At 39.7% G+C, this 15,208-nt stretch overlaps 1 protein-coding gene across 1 annotated transcript; it reads right to left on the bottom strand.

The window, feature by feature from the left end:
* Positions 1-4,009: 4,009 nt before the first annotated feature.
* NECHADRAFT_98409 (uncharacterized protein) lies at positions 4,010-6,095 on the bottom strand (the record flags this gene model as incomplete). The annotated part of the gene is made up of 2 exons (XM_003039272.1): positions 4,010-5,400; positions 5,432-6,095. 2 exons carry the CDS (start codon positions 6,093-6,095, stop codon positions 4,010-4,012), a joined length of 2,055 nt encoding a protein of 684 aa, XP_003039318.1.
* Between the last annotated feature and the right edge of the window lie 9,113 nt (positions 6,096-15,208).

Genomic DNA, 15,208 nt, shown 5'->3' with positions numbered 1-15,208 from the left:
GGATTATATATTAGATTATAATATAAAAAGACTTATTATTATAAATTATTTATTATCTTTATCCCTAGTATTATAATGCGATAATCTATATAGATAATATAACTATAAATAGTCTATAAATAAGAAAAGAAAGATAAATAAAAATAAGATAAAATATAAAATAAAGGATAAAGAAAGGTTAAATATAAAAAGAAAAGGGGAAAAAGATAAGAGGCCTTCCTACCTAACTAGGAATTAATAACCTAGGTTTACCCTAACTTAGGCTAATAATAACCTTTAATTTATCCTTTAACTTATTATTATATTATTATCCTAGAAGTAGTATAAATTAATTAATATAGCTTCCCCTATTACTTAATAAAACCCCTTAATATGCCTAATTATTAAGGGCTTATATATAGTATTTTACCCTAGTATTATATAATAAGGGAAATTATTTCTTTTATATCGCCTCTTTTAGGAAAATAATAAAATTAAAGACCTATAGTCTCTTAGGACTAACCCCTAGAGTAATAGATATTTCTAAACCTAGGGTTAAGAGACCTTAATTACTCTTCTTACCTTCTAAATTAATACTACTTAAATATTCTAACTTATATATTTCTATAAAGTCTTTATCGCCTAACTTAAATAAAAAAGATAATATTAATTATTAATTACTAAGGTTAAATATTCCCCTCTATAGCTTAATATCTAATAATAATAATAAGAGGCTAATAACGCATAATAATCTATCCTAGAAAATAATAGAGGATATAAATAGGCGCTAAGCTACCTTATACCTCCTAGCTAACTTATAAGGAGGCTATTAGTAATATAGAGTTAGCTAGAGAATAGGCTAAATAATATTATATTATTATAGCGCGAATACCGCTTTATACTCTTAAGACTAAATAGAGCATAAGAGAAAATAAATAAATAAATTAGAAATATATATAGAAGCTATATAAAATCTTTAAGAAGGGTAATATAAAGCAGAAGGTAAGAGAGAATTATATATTAGTATTATGCGATTAAGAGGATATTTTTAAGATAAAAAGGTATATAAGTTTAGATAAAGATACCTAAGTCTTACTAGAAGGAGAATTTCTTTTCTTTAAGGATTAATACTTAATCTATAGGAATAATAATAAAGTTAAGGTAATAATAGGCTAATATTAAATTAAGGCACTAGAGATATATATCCTTTAGATAAAGATAAAGAGGAAAAAGCTATAATAGATATATGACTTCTATAATTATTATATATTACCCGACCGGGCAAATCTCTACTTATAAGTTAACTATAAGAACCCTATAATAATAGGGTTAAGGTTAAAATAAAGTAATTATTAATTATCTAAGCTATTTTACCTAGAGGGTTTCTTTTAGCTAAGGTTTAGCTTATAGACTAAAGAGAGGAGATTTTTCTAAGATATAAAGAAATAAGAAAAAAGAGAGATAAGAATAAATAAGAGATATAAGAGATATAACTAAGAAAAAGAGATATAACTAAAAGAGAGAGATATAGCTAATAAGAAAAAGGCAAAGAGATAAGAGATAAGAGATAAGAGATAAGAGATAAGAGATAAGAGGTAAAAGGTAAAAGATAAAAGATAAGAGATAAAAAATAAAGGATAAAGAAAAGCCTTAAGAAGCCCTAGAAGTATTCTAGATCGACCTAGCTAGGTTACTAAGGGTATCTCGGGCTATAGAAGCTATAGAGGTCGCCTTAGTCCTTATTAGGGTAAGGCTAATAAAGGAGTCTAGCTAATTAGCTATAAGGGGGCTAATAAGGTCCTAGAGCTTTTAATAGGTCTTAGTTATCTCTAGGTCTATAAGGCCGCCTACTGTACGCAGTCGTGCTGGTAATTCAATCAATTACACAGAAACTGGTCCGTGCACGTTGCTGGGTCGTCCGTGCACGCGTCGCGTCTTGTTGTATTTCATCAAATTACCTTAAATATAGCCCGTGCACGCATCACGTCTAGAGACATCCCTCCACTACTACTTCTACTATTACTACTCCTCTCCTTCCTCTCTCATCTTACCTACTGTACGCAGTCGTGCTGGTAATTCGATCAATTACATAGAAATTGGTCCGTGCACGTTGAAGGGTCGTCCGTGCACGTGTCGCAGCTTCTTATATTTCATCGAATTACCTAAATCAAACACCCCCCTTCTCCTACTTCTATACCTCACTTCCCTCTTATAACCCTATTCTTTTAAGTACTATTCTTACGAACTAGAGTAATATCTAGCAGGTAACCATTAGGGAAAACCCGACTAGACCTAGAGGTAGAAAATTAATAAAAACTATTCACCGTGCTTTAAATCTACTTAATTAGATCTTGCAATAATATATATGATAAGTGAGTGGGTGTCACGACCTATGCCACGACCGAATGCATGACGCTACATGGCACGGATCAACGTATTACCGCTCACTCCGGAACCCGTCGTCCCGCTCACTCTCTCACTCTGTGCGAGTGAGAATGTGGCGATATCTCACGATGGACATCGTGAGATACCCCCCCAATTATGCCTATCCCATGAGCTGTCATAAGCCTCCGGAGCGGTCACGACAGGGGGCATAAGCCAATCACATCGATTCATATTAGGGATATATTATCATACACCAAGCTATGCCCATTGACGGAGTACTCTGCACATATAAGCATAACAGACCATAGCATCATTACGCCGTCATTAGGCTCAATCTATTAGCGCTCTAACACTGGGGCGAGGTACGGAGCGGAGGTTTATGACAGCTCATGGGATAAAAGACCACACAACATTCCTTAGACAGACACTCTACCTACCTTAGCTTTCAATACAACTTGATTACTGAAGAATACTTCTTGATATTATCAGACGTGATTCGCCACCCTACGCTCAGTACGTTACGCCCCGTTACAACTGCCAACATAAACCCATTCGGTTACGGTTTATGTTAGCAGTTGTGACGGGGCGTAGAGTACTAAGCGTAGGGTATTACGTCCGATAATATTAAGAAATATTCTTAAGTAATCGAATTATATTAAAAGCTAGAGAGCTATCTAGACAGGGAAGTAAGAATAAGTAAAGCTATATATATTATTCTGATTTGCTTAGTCGATTATAGTTAAATGCGCTCTTATCTAACCTATTTGACCCTTTTAAGGTTAAAGTTTTACTTTTAATTAAATATAGTTAAACTCGTCCCCATTCGACTAGTTCGATTACACACCACTTCCACCGGGGTCTATTTATTCTATTCCGAGCTCCGACGTTTTCCGTTTGTATCCTGGTTGGTCTTCCTACTCGTAAAATGCCTGATCGATTGTTATTCTCGGCATCGTATTTGTCACGGCCATGACATAGGCCAGGCGGGGAAGCACGGCAGAACAAACTGACTAAGCCAGAGGGACCGAAGGGACCGAACTTCGCTTGCATCGGTCCAAGGACCGAACCTCGAAGTCGTCGGTCCTACCCTGGACCGAACATCGCGAACGTTGGTCCAAGAACCAGACCACAAGTATATAGAACATCCTCATCTGCGCTTTCTTATGTACCAGCTACCTCAGCTATCAATACAACTTGGTTACACTCAATACCTTTGAGCACATTACCAGACGTGACAAGCCCCCCTTGTTCAAGCACAACGCGACTAACCCTTCTGCCAACATAAACCCAGCACGACCGGTTTATCCCTTGGGAAACACACGATCGCCACAGTATTAAGAAATCGCAGAAATATTTAGAAGATAGAAAGGAACAATTCTCTCGTTTCTTGTACGGAGGTTAGAGCAGTTAAATACCCCCTGAGAGGTTTAACCTTTTATGGTGCAGTTAGGTATAAGTCTTCTACTGCAGCAAAAAGGCTAAAAAAAAAGGCCACCGTATTAGCATTGGGATATGATGCTATGATGTATTGACAATGTGGTCTTTGTTGTAGTTGAAGCCCGGCCCTTGATGGGTTAACTGAGCCAGAAGACCGTAAATATCCATACCCAACCCATCCACCTGTCTCCGCCAGGCCAGGCTGCTATTAATTCGTCACCTTGATAGTAGTAGCGACACTCGGCACCCCCGCCGAGTTGAGCACAAAGAGCATCCAATATCCCGGGAGAGCAATGCCAGGGTCGTTTGGAATTTTGAATGAGTACCTATTCGTCCCAGTGTTGGTAAACGTCAGAGCAATACGCCGCTGGTCAGTGTTGACCGTGTGTGTAGCAGTCCCGTATCGAATCAACGAGCCCTGCTTGACCGGACCATTGGTAGTAAAAGTGATGGTGCTGCCCACTTTGGCCGTCTTGGTTGAGGTGCTCGAGATCCTTGGCCGCGTTGCAAGGTTGCCGTTCTTATCGAAAAGATAATTTGGTGTAAAAATTTGGGCATCAAAATGGTTTGTCGTGCAAGTACCACAAAGCCCGCCACCGCCATTGAAGACTCTTCCATCCGGCAGTAGCAGAGAGATACTATGATAGACTCTGACGATTGAATTACTTTGCTGCTTGACGAAGGCATCAGACGCAGGGAGGTACATCTCGGGCTCCAGCTGGGGGGTCGAATCTACAAAAGGCTCGGAATGCTTTTGGCCCCCGGTGATAAAGACGGTTCCGTCGGGAAGTACAACCGACGTGTGAAAGATGCGAGGGTGTAATCCTTGGCCACCGCCCGCGAAAGCTGTCTTGGCAACACTTCCGGGCTCGCCGATGGTGATGATGTGTGCATTGGCTGTCGAGTCAGAGAACCGATAATTGGGGGAGCCACCAAAGGTAAGGATCTTTCCCTTGACCGCATCATACATGACCGAGTTTCCACACATGGAATCCGGGTCAACGATATCACCAACTTGTCGTTTACCAGCCGGCTTCACATCACCGTCGGCTCCCCTGGTGTAGTACCAGTTCATGGCAGTGCTTGGGCCGGCCTGGAAGACAGTTCCCTTCTTCCAGCCAAATAGCCAGCCGTGATTGTCAGAACGATAGACGCCTTCTTTATCAGCCGTAAGCATTGGCTTAACAAGAGCCCCCGGGAGCAAAGTCCAGCTTTTCAAGTCTGGATTGTAGATTTCACCATTCTTCCCACCCCTGGGGCCATTCCAAGAGCCACCAATGGTAAAGACACGGCCGTCGGACGTTGTGGCGGATGATTGGTAGCCACGTGCAATGTTCATCTCGGGGCCAGTGATCCAAGAGTCGCTGGGAGAGTCGTAGAGGCTTGTCTTTTTGGCGTCGTTGCCGCCTGTCACAACAATCTGCCCATCTCCATCCATAGAAATACCCGGACAGAACATGTCGTGGTGAGTGAGGGTAATGTTACGCTGGGTAATGACGCCGGTAGCTGGGTCCCACACGGCGCTCAGGGTCAAGCCACCACGAGGATTCTGATGCTGAAAGTCATCATAGCGATAGGCAGGTTCAAAATAAGCTCGTGCTATTACATGATCGATTTGGACAGAACTCACCAGACCAGACAACGACCTGGCCGCTCGTTGGCTCAACAGCACTGGCCACGGGAACAACAGGAAAGTCAAGAGTAGGGCCCCAACGCCCTAGCCCGGGTTCTTGGTTGCTGTTAGAGGAGGCTGCGTAGATGTTGAGTTCCGCGAGACTGATCCGGGGGTTATCGTGCGTTTCGTCGGGGATGGCAACCAGGCGGACATAGCGGGCCCTCTGTGGTTCGAAATTGGAAAATTTCTCGGTTTTATCAGTCCACCAAGTTCCTGTCGCAACAGGGGAACCCCAGTTCTTCCCGTCCGTGCTGAGGAAAACGCTGTGGCGTTCTATCCAGTTGCCGATGTTGTTGCTGTTGTCCTGAAGTGGAAGCTGAGAGAGACCGTTGACATTACGGGCGGTTTTCATGTCGACCGTGATAGTGACAGGCGCCTTCGTGTTGGCATTGGTTTGCCAGAAAGTCGCAGTGTTGCCATCAATGGCTTTGGCACAGTCGTTGCCCGACTGCTGGTTGGAGCAGGTCACGGTCCAGCCCTTGCGGTCAATGGGAATACCCAGGGGGGGAGATGCCTTGAACTTTCCAGGCTGTGGCCCAGGAGTTTCTGGAATGACAACTGCATCGGTGACATCCAAAAGACTGCCGAGGCATAGAGACAAGGTCAAAAGGTTCTTCATGTTGGGTTGAAAGCGAGTGGAATGGTAAGCCAATAGAAAACAAAAGTACGAGTGTAGTAACCAAGCAACACGAGTATCGAAACAGGGAGGGTAGAAAGAAAGAACACATAGCGCAGGAATAACAAATACTGAGACCGTACTCGATCAAACTTGATCATTTATATTATTATATTAGGCCGAGGACGGCCGCATGCAGCTCGGCCTGTCTACCCAACATGTTTCCATCAAAGCGAAAGTTTTGAACCGTTTCTGTACGCACAGACCAGTGTTGGTGGTACAAAGTCGCTACTCGTCGGCTTCGTGCAGAGAGTTTTCGCCGCCACGTTTCGTATTCCGCTCAGGCTGGGCCGTCTTTACGATGCAGCCACACAGACGCCAATGCAGCTCCATCGTCTCCCAAGGTTTCTTCTGGAGGCCACTGTATCGGTGACCAATAGACAAGGCCCTCCCCAGAAGCCTCGCCGGTAAATGTGCCCGATTGCCCCACACTTTCATGATTTTCCCGTCCCTCCAATTCAGTGCCGGCATGCCGTGTTCGGATGCCCGGGTCGGGCTGACATGACCTGAGGACGGCGTGTACTTTGAGGCGAAGAGACACGGGAACTGCCCTGACCTTTTGCATGCATATGCACTGCGGTAATTTGAAACCAAAGGGGAAGTTTTATTTACGAGTTTAGAAAGGCGATAATACATGCCGTGCTCTAAATCAATACAACGCGGAATTATTGTTGCATTTATGCAGATCCTTGCCTGACTCAGAAGCCCACCATCCAGGGGCCTCCAATGTCACTGTTAGACACACAATGAACACACAATGACGATTAGTGCACGCACAAGTGTAGTTGCGAAGGTGGTCCATTGATCCGAAACTCCATTATTAGTTCCTTTGATGATGATGTTGTTGTTGTTCTTGCTCTGGCCCCTTTTTGTGCCTTGAGTAGGGCGTGTCTCGTCTATCCCAACTGCCTACTCAAGTATTAAAGACTAAAACGGGGCCCATTTCTAGCTCTAGACCAACCAAAACTCTCTATTCTTACAGGGGTTCTCTAAAATCGAAACGGGGCCCGTTCTCATTTCTAACTCTAAAACCGCGTCGCGAAATAGGGCCTATTTTCGCGTCGCATTAGTCTATACTAACTAAGTTAATTCCTTTTATATTTCCCTCTTCTTAACCTAAGCCTTTATTTACTATATTCTTATCTTCTTTAGCTAATACCTATATTACTTATCCTCTATAAAAGAAATTAATTAACTAATTTATAATATAAATCTAATATATTAAGAAATCTAACTTAGCTTTAACTAGTATTCTAAGTTAAAAAAGCTTTATCTTTACTTTAACCTATTAGAGTAGGCTATTATCTATATACTATATAGCTTCGCGCTTATAATAGGCAATGACCGCGTTAGGCAATACCTTAGAGAGAAATATTATATCCTAAAAGAGGCTCGCTAGAAGCTTAATATAATAATCATATGGGATCCAAAGGATAAACCGGTCATACTAGTTTATATTAGTACTAGATTATATTACGTAGCCTTAAAGGTTAATATAATATCACGTCTAGTAATATACTTAAAGGTATTAAGTATAACTAAGTTATATTAATAGCTGAGGTAGCTACTATAAAAGAAAGTGCAATAAGTATATCCTATATACTTTCTATGATATAATAGCTTATAATAGATCATGGCTTATAGGGCCTAAGCCATTATGATCTATCTAGCTAGCTCAAAGGGGATTATAGCCTATAAGCTATGATCCGTCTTGATCTATCTATGATTAGTCGGCTAATATGGGTCTTTCTTATTACGTGGCCTAGAGGTTTCCTAGGTCGTGATATAATATCTCCCCTCCGTTGGTCTTATCCTCAAGGCCGTATTTGCGACCCTGATTATTTCGCGTATATATACTAATCCTAAACCTATAAAAATCTTTTGCTAATATATCTAGTTATCCTACCCTTTCTAAGAAGCGGTTGGCTGCTATTAAACTAGGCGATACTATTAACTATTTTAGATTCGAAATTATGTCTTATTTGTCTTATCGTTCCCATAGCCTGCGCTATATGGCTCTGCCCGAAAAATCGGATCGCTGCGGGGAGTACGCTTATCATGGCCTTTCTTATGACGCGTCGGCGAATATTTCCGGCGCTTATTTATATATTCTAGCCCGTGGGTTTTCTATTTATTAATGATTTTCCTAGTGAATCGTATTTACCGAGAGTCTAATTATCTAGATTCTAAAGAAGAGCGTGCTAAAGAGGACTTTCTGCGTTTATAGCGGGAGGCCTAAGAGGCTTAAGCGAGGGTAAATGAGGTTTTAGCTCGTTTGACTCGGCTCTATCGCTAGAAGCATTAGTTGCGCACTAAAGGTATTAAGATAGCCGTTTATGGCCTTTGTTTCTTAGATGAATTAGAGGAGACTAAGAAGGCGGAGTCGGAGGCTATAATCGCCGCGTAGTCTATAGGTGCTATAGATACTATTAATTAGAGTGCTATCGGCCTCGAGTTTGTGTCTCTTTTTGATATCGCTAATAGAAGTCTTTTAGAAGGCGTTATATATTAGTGAGGTATTCTGGGGGTTCTTATGTGTTTTCTGAGTCGGGGTAGTCCTTCTATTTGATAAAATATATTATTTTATTATTAATTTTATTTATATCGAGGATAGCTTCTATAATATATTCTTCTAGCTTATTAACTTTTATATTAGGTTTATTATTTATTTTTACTTAGATAGTATCTTATGCTAATTCGAGTAGTGAAATATAAAAGATTAAATAAAGCTTAACCTTAGGTAGTAGGTCTAGTTTATAATTATATTTTAAGATTTTCTATTTAACTTTGTAGGGTCTAATATATTTATAGTTAAGTTTTTTATTTTATTGCTTTGTTTTGATGTTTTTTATTATAAGATAGATTATATCTCCCTCCGAAAAGGTTAGTCCCTTAATCTATTTCTTATTAGTATAGTTTATTATTTTATTTCTAATGAATTTAAGTTCTATTTTTATTTCTTTATATAGGTTCTTTAGCTAATTATTAGTAAGGATTGCCTTAGGGTTGATAATAGTATCTTATATTTGATAGTATATATCTAGTATGAATCTGAAATTAGCGTAGGCTAGTATAATCTTCGTGCTTTTATTTATGGCTATATTATAGGCTAGCTAAGTAGCTAATAGCTTCTTAACCTAGTTAGTTTATTTATAGTTAATATAGCACCGAAGGTATTATTTTAGTATCTAGTTTATATGTTTTATTTATCTATCTATCTCCTTATAGTATATAGTAAAGAGTTTATGATTAATCCCTAAGTATCCTATTAGGCTCTGCTAAAACTTAGATACGAATAATAATCTTCGATTAGTAATAATCTTAAGTAGTATACTATATATCTTAGCGATATAAAAGTAAAAGAGGTAAGCGAATTTTTTTATTATTATTAATTCTCTATAAGGTATAAAATAGGAAAATTTCGTGAGTCTATCTATAATAATAAGAATATTATCGTAGAAGTTTTTAGTAGCTAGTTCTTCTAATAGGGGTAGTTTAGTAATAAAGTCTATTATAATAGCTTCCCATAGTAATTAGGGTATTAATAGGGGTTATAGTTTACCGTAAGGTTTATAGCGTCATACCTTAGTCTTTGCGCAAAGGTCGTATTAGCTAATAATTATTAAAATAATTTTCTTTATATTAGGAAAGGTATATATTATCTTAACTTATTCTAGGGTTTTATTAATTTCTTAGTATCTATGTAACTAGTAGCTATATATTTCGCGTATAAGGTCATATTATAATTCCTCTAGTATTTATTATTTATTTATTTTTTTATTATCTAGAAGTTATTTATTATATTCTAGGATCTTTATAAGGAGTAGATTGCCCTATTCTATTATATAGGTTATTTTGGCGATCTAGTGGGGTATACTAGTGACTCTATCTTATTTATAGATGGTTAGGGTTAGGGTTAGAACAGAGTAACTATTAACTATCTAAGCTATTTTGCCCTAGGGGTTTCTTCTAGCTAAGATATAGCTTATAGATAAAAGAGGGGAGATTTTTCTAAAAAATAATAAAGGAAAAGCATAAGAGATATAACTAGGAAAGAGATATAACTAAGAAAGAGATATAACTAGGAAAGAGGTATAGCTAAGAAAGAGATATAGCTAGGGGAGGGATATAGCTAGGAAAGAGGTATAGCTAAGAAAGAGAAATAGCTAGGGGAGGGATATAGCTAGGGGAGAGATATAGCTAGGAAAGAGGTATAGCTAAGAAAGAGAAATAGCTAGGGGAGGGATATAGCTAGGGGAGAGATATAGCTAGGAAAAAGAGATATAACTAAAAGAGAGAGATATAGCTAGTAAGAAAAAGGCAAAGAGATAAGAGATAAGAGGTAAAAGGTAAAGGATAAAGAAAAGCCTTAAGAAGCCCTAGAAGTATTCCAGATCGACCTAGCTAGGTTACTAGGGGTATCTCGGGCTATAGAAGCCGCAGAGGTCGCCCTAGTCCTCATTAGGGCAAGGCTAATAGAGGAATCTAGCTGGTTAGCCGCAAGGGGGCCAATAAGGTCCTGGAGCTTCTGATAGGTCTTAGCTGTCTCTAGGTCCATAAGGCCACCTGCTGAGATAATAAGAGGCTGAAAAAAGGCCCCTAGGGACTTATATTTTCTGCGTTTTTCTTCGGCAGCCTCTCTAAGGGTACTATAAGGGTCTTCTTTAGCAGAATCCTTTGAAATAGCTACGATTTGAATATCATAGTAATAGCGGCTATTTCCTAGGTTAACTGCAAAGTCGGCCCTTAGGCTAGCTTCTGGGTGGACTAGGGGTTCTTTTTCGACCTCTAGGGTAGGCTGGCTACTTAGGGCCCTTATAAAGGCCCTAGTTATAGCATCATGCCTTGCAATCCACCTTCTATTAGCACCCTTGCAGGTATCCTGATGGCCTAAGGCAGCTATAGCTCCGCAAGAGCTACAGGGTAGGCTGATAGGCTTGATTGGGTAAAAGAGCCGGCTTCGGAGGGCTTCAGTGACCTCGGAGTCTGTGAAAGATAGGGCTTTTTGGGTAGGTAAGACTCCTAGCCACTTACGGCCGAGATAGCTAGCGTTCTCTAGCCTAGCGTGCCTATAGCTAGGGGGGAGGTCCTCTAAGAAGCCTGCTAGCCTAGCCTTATTAGCTTCCTTTAGCACCTGTTGGGCTGTTTTCCCTAGCCTAGGCTGGCCTTGGTTAGGCTGGCTTTGGTTAGGCTGGCTTTGGTCTAGGGTAGGCTGCGGGGCTAGGGGCTTCCGGATGAGGTCTAGGGTAGGCTGCGAGGCCTCCCTAGCTGCTAGGAATAGCTCGTGGGCTAGGTCCTTGTGTAAGGGTATTCCTAGGCCTCCCTCTCTAGCTGGAAGGGCTATAAGGCTTGAATTAGGCTCCTTAGGGCACTCACTAGGGCTTCTAGCCACTAGGGCTATAATAGCCTCTCTTATAAGGGTATCAGCCTCTTCCCAAAGGTCTTCTAGCCCGGTTGGGTCTAGCTGCCTCTGGAGGTGCCTTAGAAGAAGCTGGATACTGCCTCTAAGAAGAAGCAAAGAGTGCTGCTTAGGAAGGTCTTGCAGGGCCTCTAGGGCTTCCTGTAGGGTAGCTAGCTTTTCTTGCAAGAAGGTTCTTCTAGGCCGGATAGGGCCTATATAAGTACCTAAGGCTTTTAAGCCTTCTAGCTTAAGGTCCTCTATAGCCTTTTCCTTGCTTTTAGCTAGGTTAAGGCTAAAAGGGGAGCCTTTTAAGACCTCCTTAGCTGCCTCTAGGGTGCCTTGCGGAGCCTTATTAAGTATATAGAGGTCATCTAAGTAAGCTACTAAGGTTGCCCTAGGTAGCTTCCTAGCTAGGGCCTCTAGGGTAGGTCGAAAGGCAAGGGAAAAAAGAAGAGGTCCAAGAGGGTCACCTTGCCTTACGCCCTTGGCCGAGGCTATAGCTGACCCATCTTCCATAACTAAGATAGAAGGGTTATTATAGGCCCAAGCTGCTGCCTTATAGAAGGTAGGGGCAAAAGTAGCTACAGAAGCAGCTATAGAAGCCCTATCTACTGAGTTAAAGGCATTAGCAAGGTCTATAGAGGCTAGCTGCTGGAAATTAGCCTCATTTGAGCCTATAATAGCCTCATAGAGGAGGAAAATAGCGGGTTTAACCCCGCCTGGGCTATTCACGCCTAGCTGGAAGGGTAAGAGCATATTCGGCCGATAGGAGGTCATTAGGATCGCCTTCATAGCTACCCTATAGATAAGATCTCCTATAGCTATAGGTCTAACCCCTCCATCGGGCTTTTCAAGCCCTATAAGGCGGCTAGCGCATAATAGGTGGGCTCCAGGGGCCGTGCCTTGGCGAATCATATCAGCTAGCAGCCTTAGGAAAGCTATCACAGGGGAATCTTTCTTAGTTACTAGGTCTAGAAGAGGCCTAGTCTAGCTACTAAGGCCCGGGGCCTTTTCCTTGCCTATAGAGGCTATTGTAGTTAAAAAACACCCCGAATAGGTCCCGGTTAGGGTTAAAACTTATGCCTCTTTGGCCTATCTATACTATGAGCCTCTAATATTTTAGAACCCTGCTACTAAACTTGCTATTTTTTTACCCCGGACCCACCTAAACCTGGGTTTAGGTATCCGTGCGCACCTAACCCTCCCTAAACCTCTAAGCCTCTATCTCTCCTCTGCCTTTCTAATTCGTTCTCCCTGACTTTTATTTATACTCTTTTGGCCACTTCTTGACCATATCTAATTATTAATTAGCAGCCTAGAAGTCTCTTATCTCTATCTTCCTTTCTTTTGATTAGTCACGTTCCCTACCCCCTATACCTTAACCCTCCCATTTAATATAATAACCCAAGCCCTTATCTCTTCCTACCTATTACTTCTTACCCTTTTATAATTCTATATCCCATATTAAATAAAATAATAATAAATAATAAATCCTAATAATAATCTTCTATTAAGTAATATTATATTAATATTATTAATTATTATAAATAATAATTAAAATTAGTCGCTATCTACCTCCTAAAATTAACCCTAATCCCTGGCCCTCTAAATAGCTAAAAATTACCCCTACTTACCCTTCCCGTAAACCCCGTCTATTTACCTCTCTCTCCTTATTTCCCGTCGCTAATAATACCCTATTATTACTATTATCTAAGCCCGCTAAGTCACTAAAGCCTCCTTTACCTTCCTTTACCGAGGTTAATTCCCTAAGGAAATAGGCAGAGCCCTACCGCCTCGCTGTCGCTAAGCTATCTATCTATCTCTTCTATTCCGCCTAGTCTCATAGCAATAATAGGCCCCTCGACCGCAATTATATCGCCTATCTTTATCGCTCTTTCTAGAATAGCGGCCTCGCATATTAAGCCGAGTAGCACTATATCTAGGTCTCTTATAGTACTACCGCCGTTTAAAAAATAATTAATATTATCCTAGACCCTAATTAGAGTATTGCCTAAGACCGATGTTAGTATATGCTATCATTTAAAAACTAGGCCGACTTTAATAGCGATAAGAAACCTAAGCTTATAGCCGGCTAGTATCGCATTAAGGCTCTAAAAGACTATATGAAATAGATAGATTCTAATTTAAGCGATTTATAGTGGATTTATAAATTTTATAATAAAGGTATAACCCCTCTTAATTACCTCTAATCCGCAGATCTTCTCTACCTAATATACTACTTATATATATATATATATATATATATATATATAAATAAATAATAAATAATACTTATCCTTATATATAAATACTCTACTAATTAAACTTAATATTAAGCTTCGTATTAATTATCGCGATCTTACCTTGCCTAATATATATAGTTAGATCTAGTTATAGCTCGTCTCTGCCTTTGATTAGGATCCCACTTTATTTTCTGCCAAGAGAAATATTAATAAGAAGGGTATCGAGAAAAGGATATTAGATATCCTATGCCTAATAAGTAAAGCTCGCTTTCCTATTAGCCGTCTCGTTACGCTATAGAGAAGCGAGCGGTAGAGACCTTATATTACCCGCTAGTATTAAACCTCTCTAGGGAGAACTATATTTAATATTTTAAAATAGTATTAGATCGCAGGGTATAGATTAGACGATATAAGTAATTTATCCTTAATATCCGTGATAGACCTATTATTTATTTATTTACCTCTCTTACCTTAGATAGTCTCGGATTAAGCCTTACTTAGAATAATATATAGCTAACTTAGGCGTATTATTATCCTATACGAGTAATATTAGTTTGATATATTCTATTAGATATTTAAAACTTTAAGGGTATTTCTTACCTCTGCCTCTAAGTCTATTTAGATTTTAGATTAGACTATGCTAGCTTGTAGTCTTAAAAATAATACTTATAATGCTGTAGATATATACTAGGTCTTTTATCTTAAGGAGGATAGTAGTAGTAATAATAGTAACTCTACTCTATTAGTTCCTTTTATTAATAAACCGAATATAAAGGCAATATAGCGAATTAGATTTCTGACCTCGCTTAATAAGGAAGCCTATAATAGTCTTTACTACTATCTTTAATAGAACCTTATTCTTTGTTTTCCGGATATATAGCCTTTATTGCGGATTAAAAAAGAGGAAGGCGAGGTCATAGTATAGGTTATAGACTATATAGTGCGCTAGGTTAATACCTAGCCCGCTAATATTATCAGTCTTCACGAGAATAATAAGCCTTTATAACGAGAAGACTTAGTGCCTGCGATTAAAAGTCTTAAGGTAGCTGCTTATAGAGACGATTAGTAGGCTCGGCTTAGAGAAGATAATAATATCGATGGCGCCAATGATATTGCGTCCTGGCTTAACCTATATTCACGGACCCTAGAAAGGTAGGTCCTCGATTACGTCCGTAGCTATATAACCGAGTTTAGGGATCCCTCGATGAAATATTATCTCGACTTAATGCTAGAAGAATATTATAAGTAATATATAGAACGCTTTAGCATCGGCGATCTCTAGACGGGCTTATTTTATATTATCTAATATGCTATTAGTCCTATATTTCATCCGGTATAGGAGGATTTAATCCCTAAACGCATCGGCGTAGATAATGCGATTTACTAGCTATAGACTAAGATGCACCATAGAC

This window comes from Fusarium vanettenii (assembly GCF_000151355.1).
Source record: "Fusarium vanettenii 77-13-4 unplaced genomic scaffold NECHAsca_126_unmapped, whole genome shotgun sequence".
Lineage (NCBI taxonomy): Eukaryota > Fungi > Ascomycota > Sordariomycetes > Hypocreales > Nectriaceae > Fusarium > Fusarium vanettenii.
Note: the sequence above shows the minus strand (reverse complement) of the source record. Positions and strands in the feature narration are given on the sequence as shown.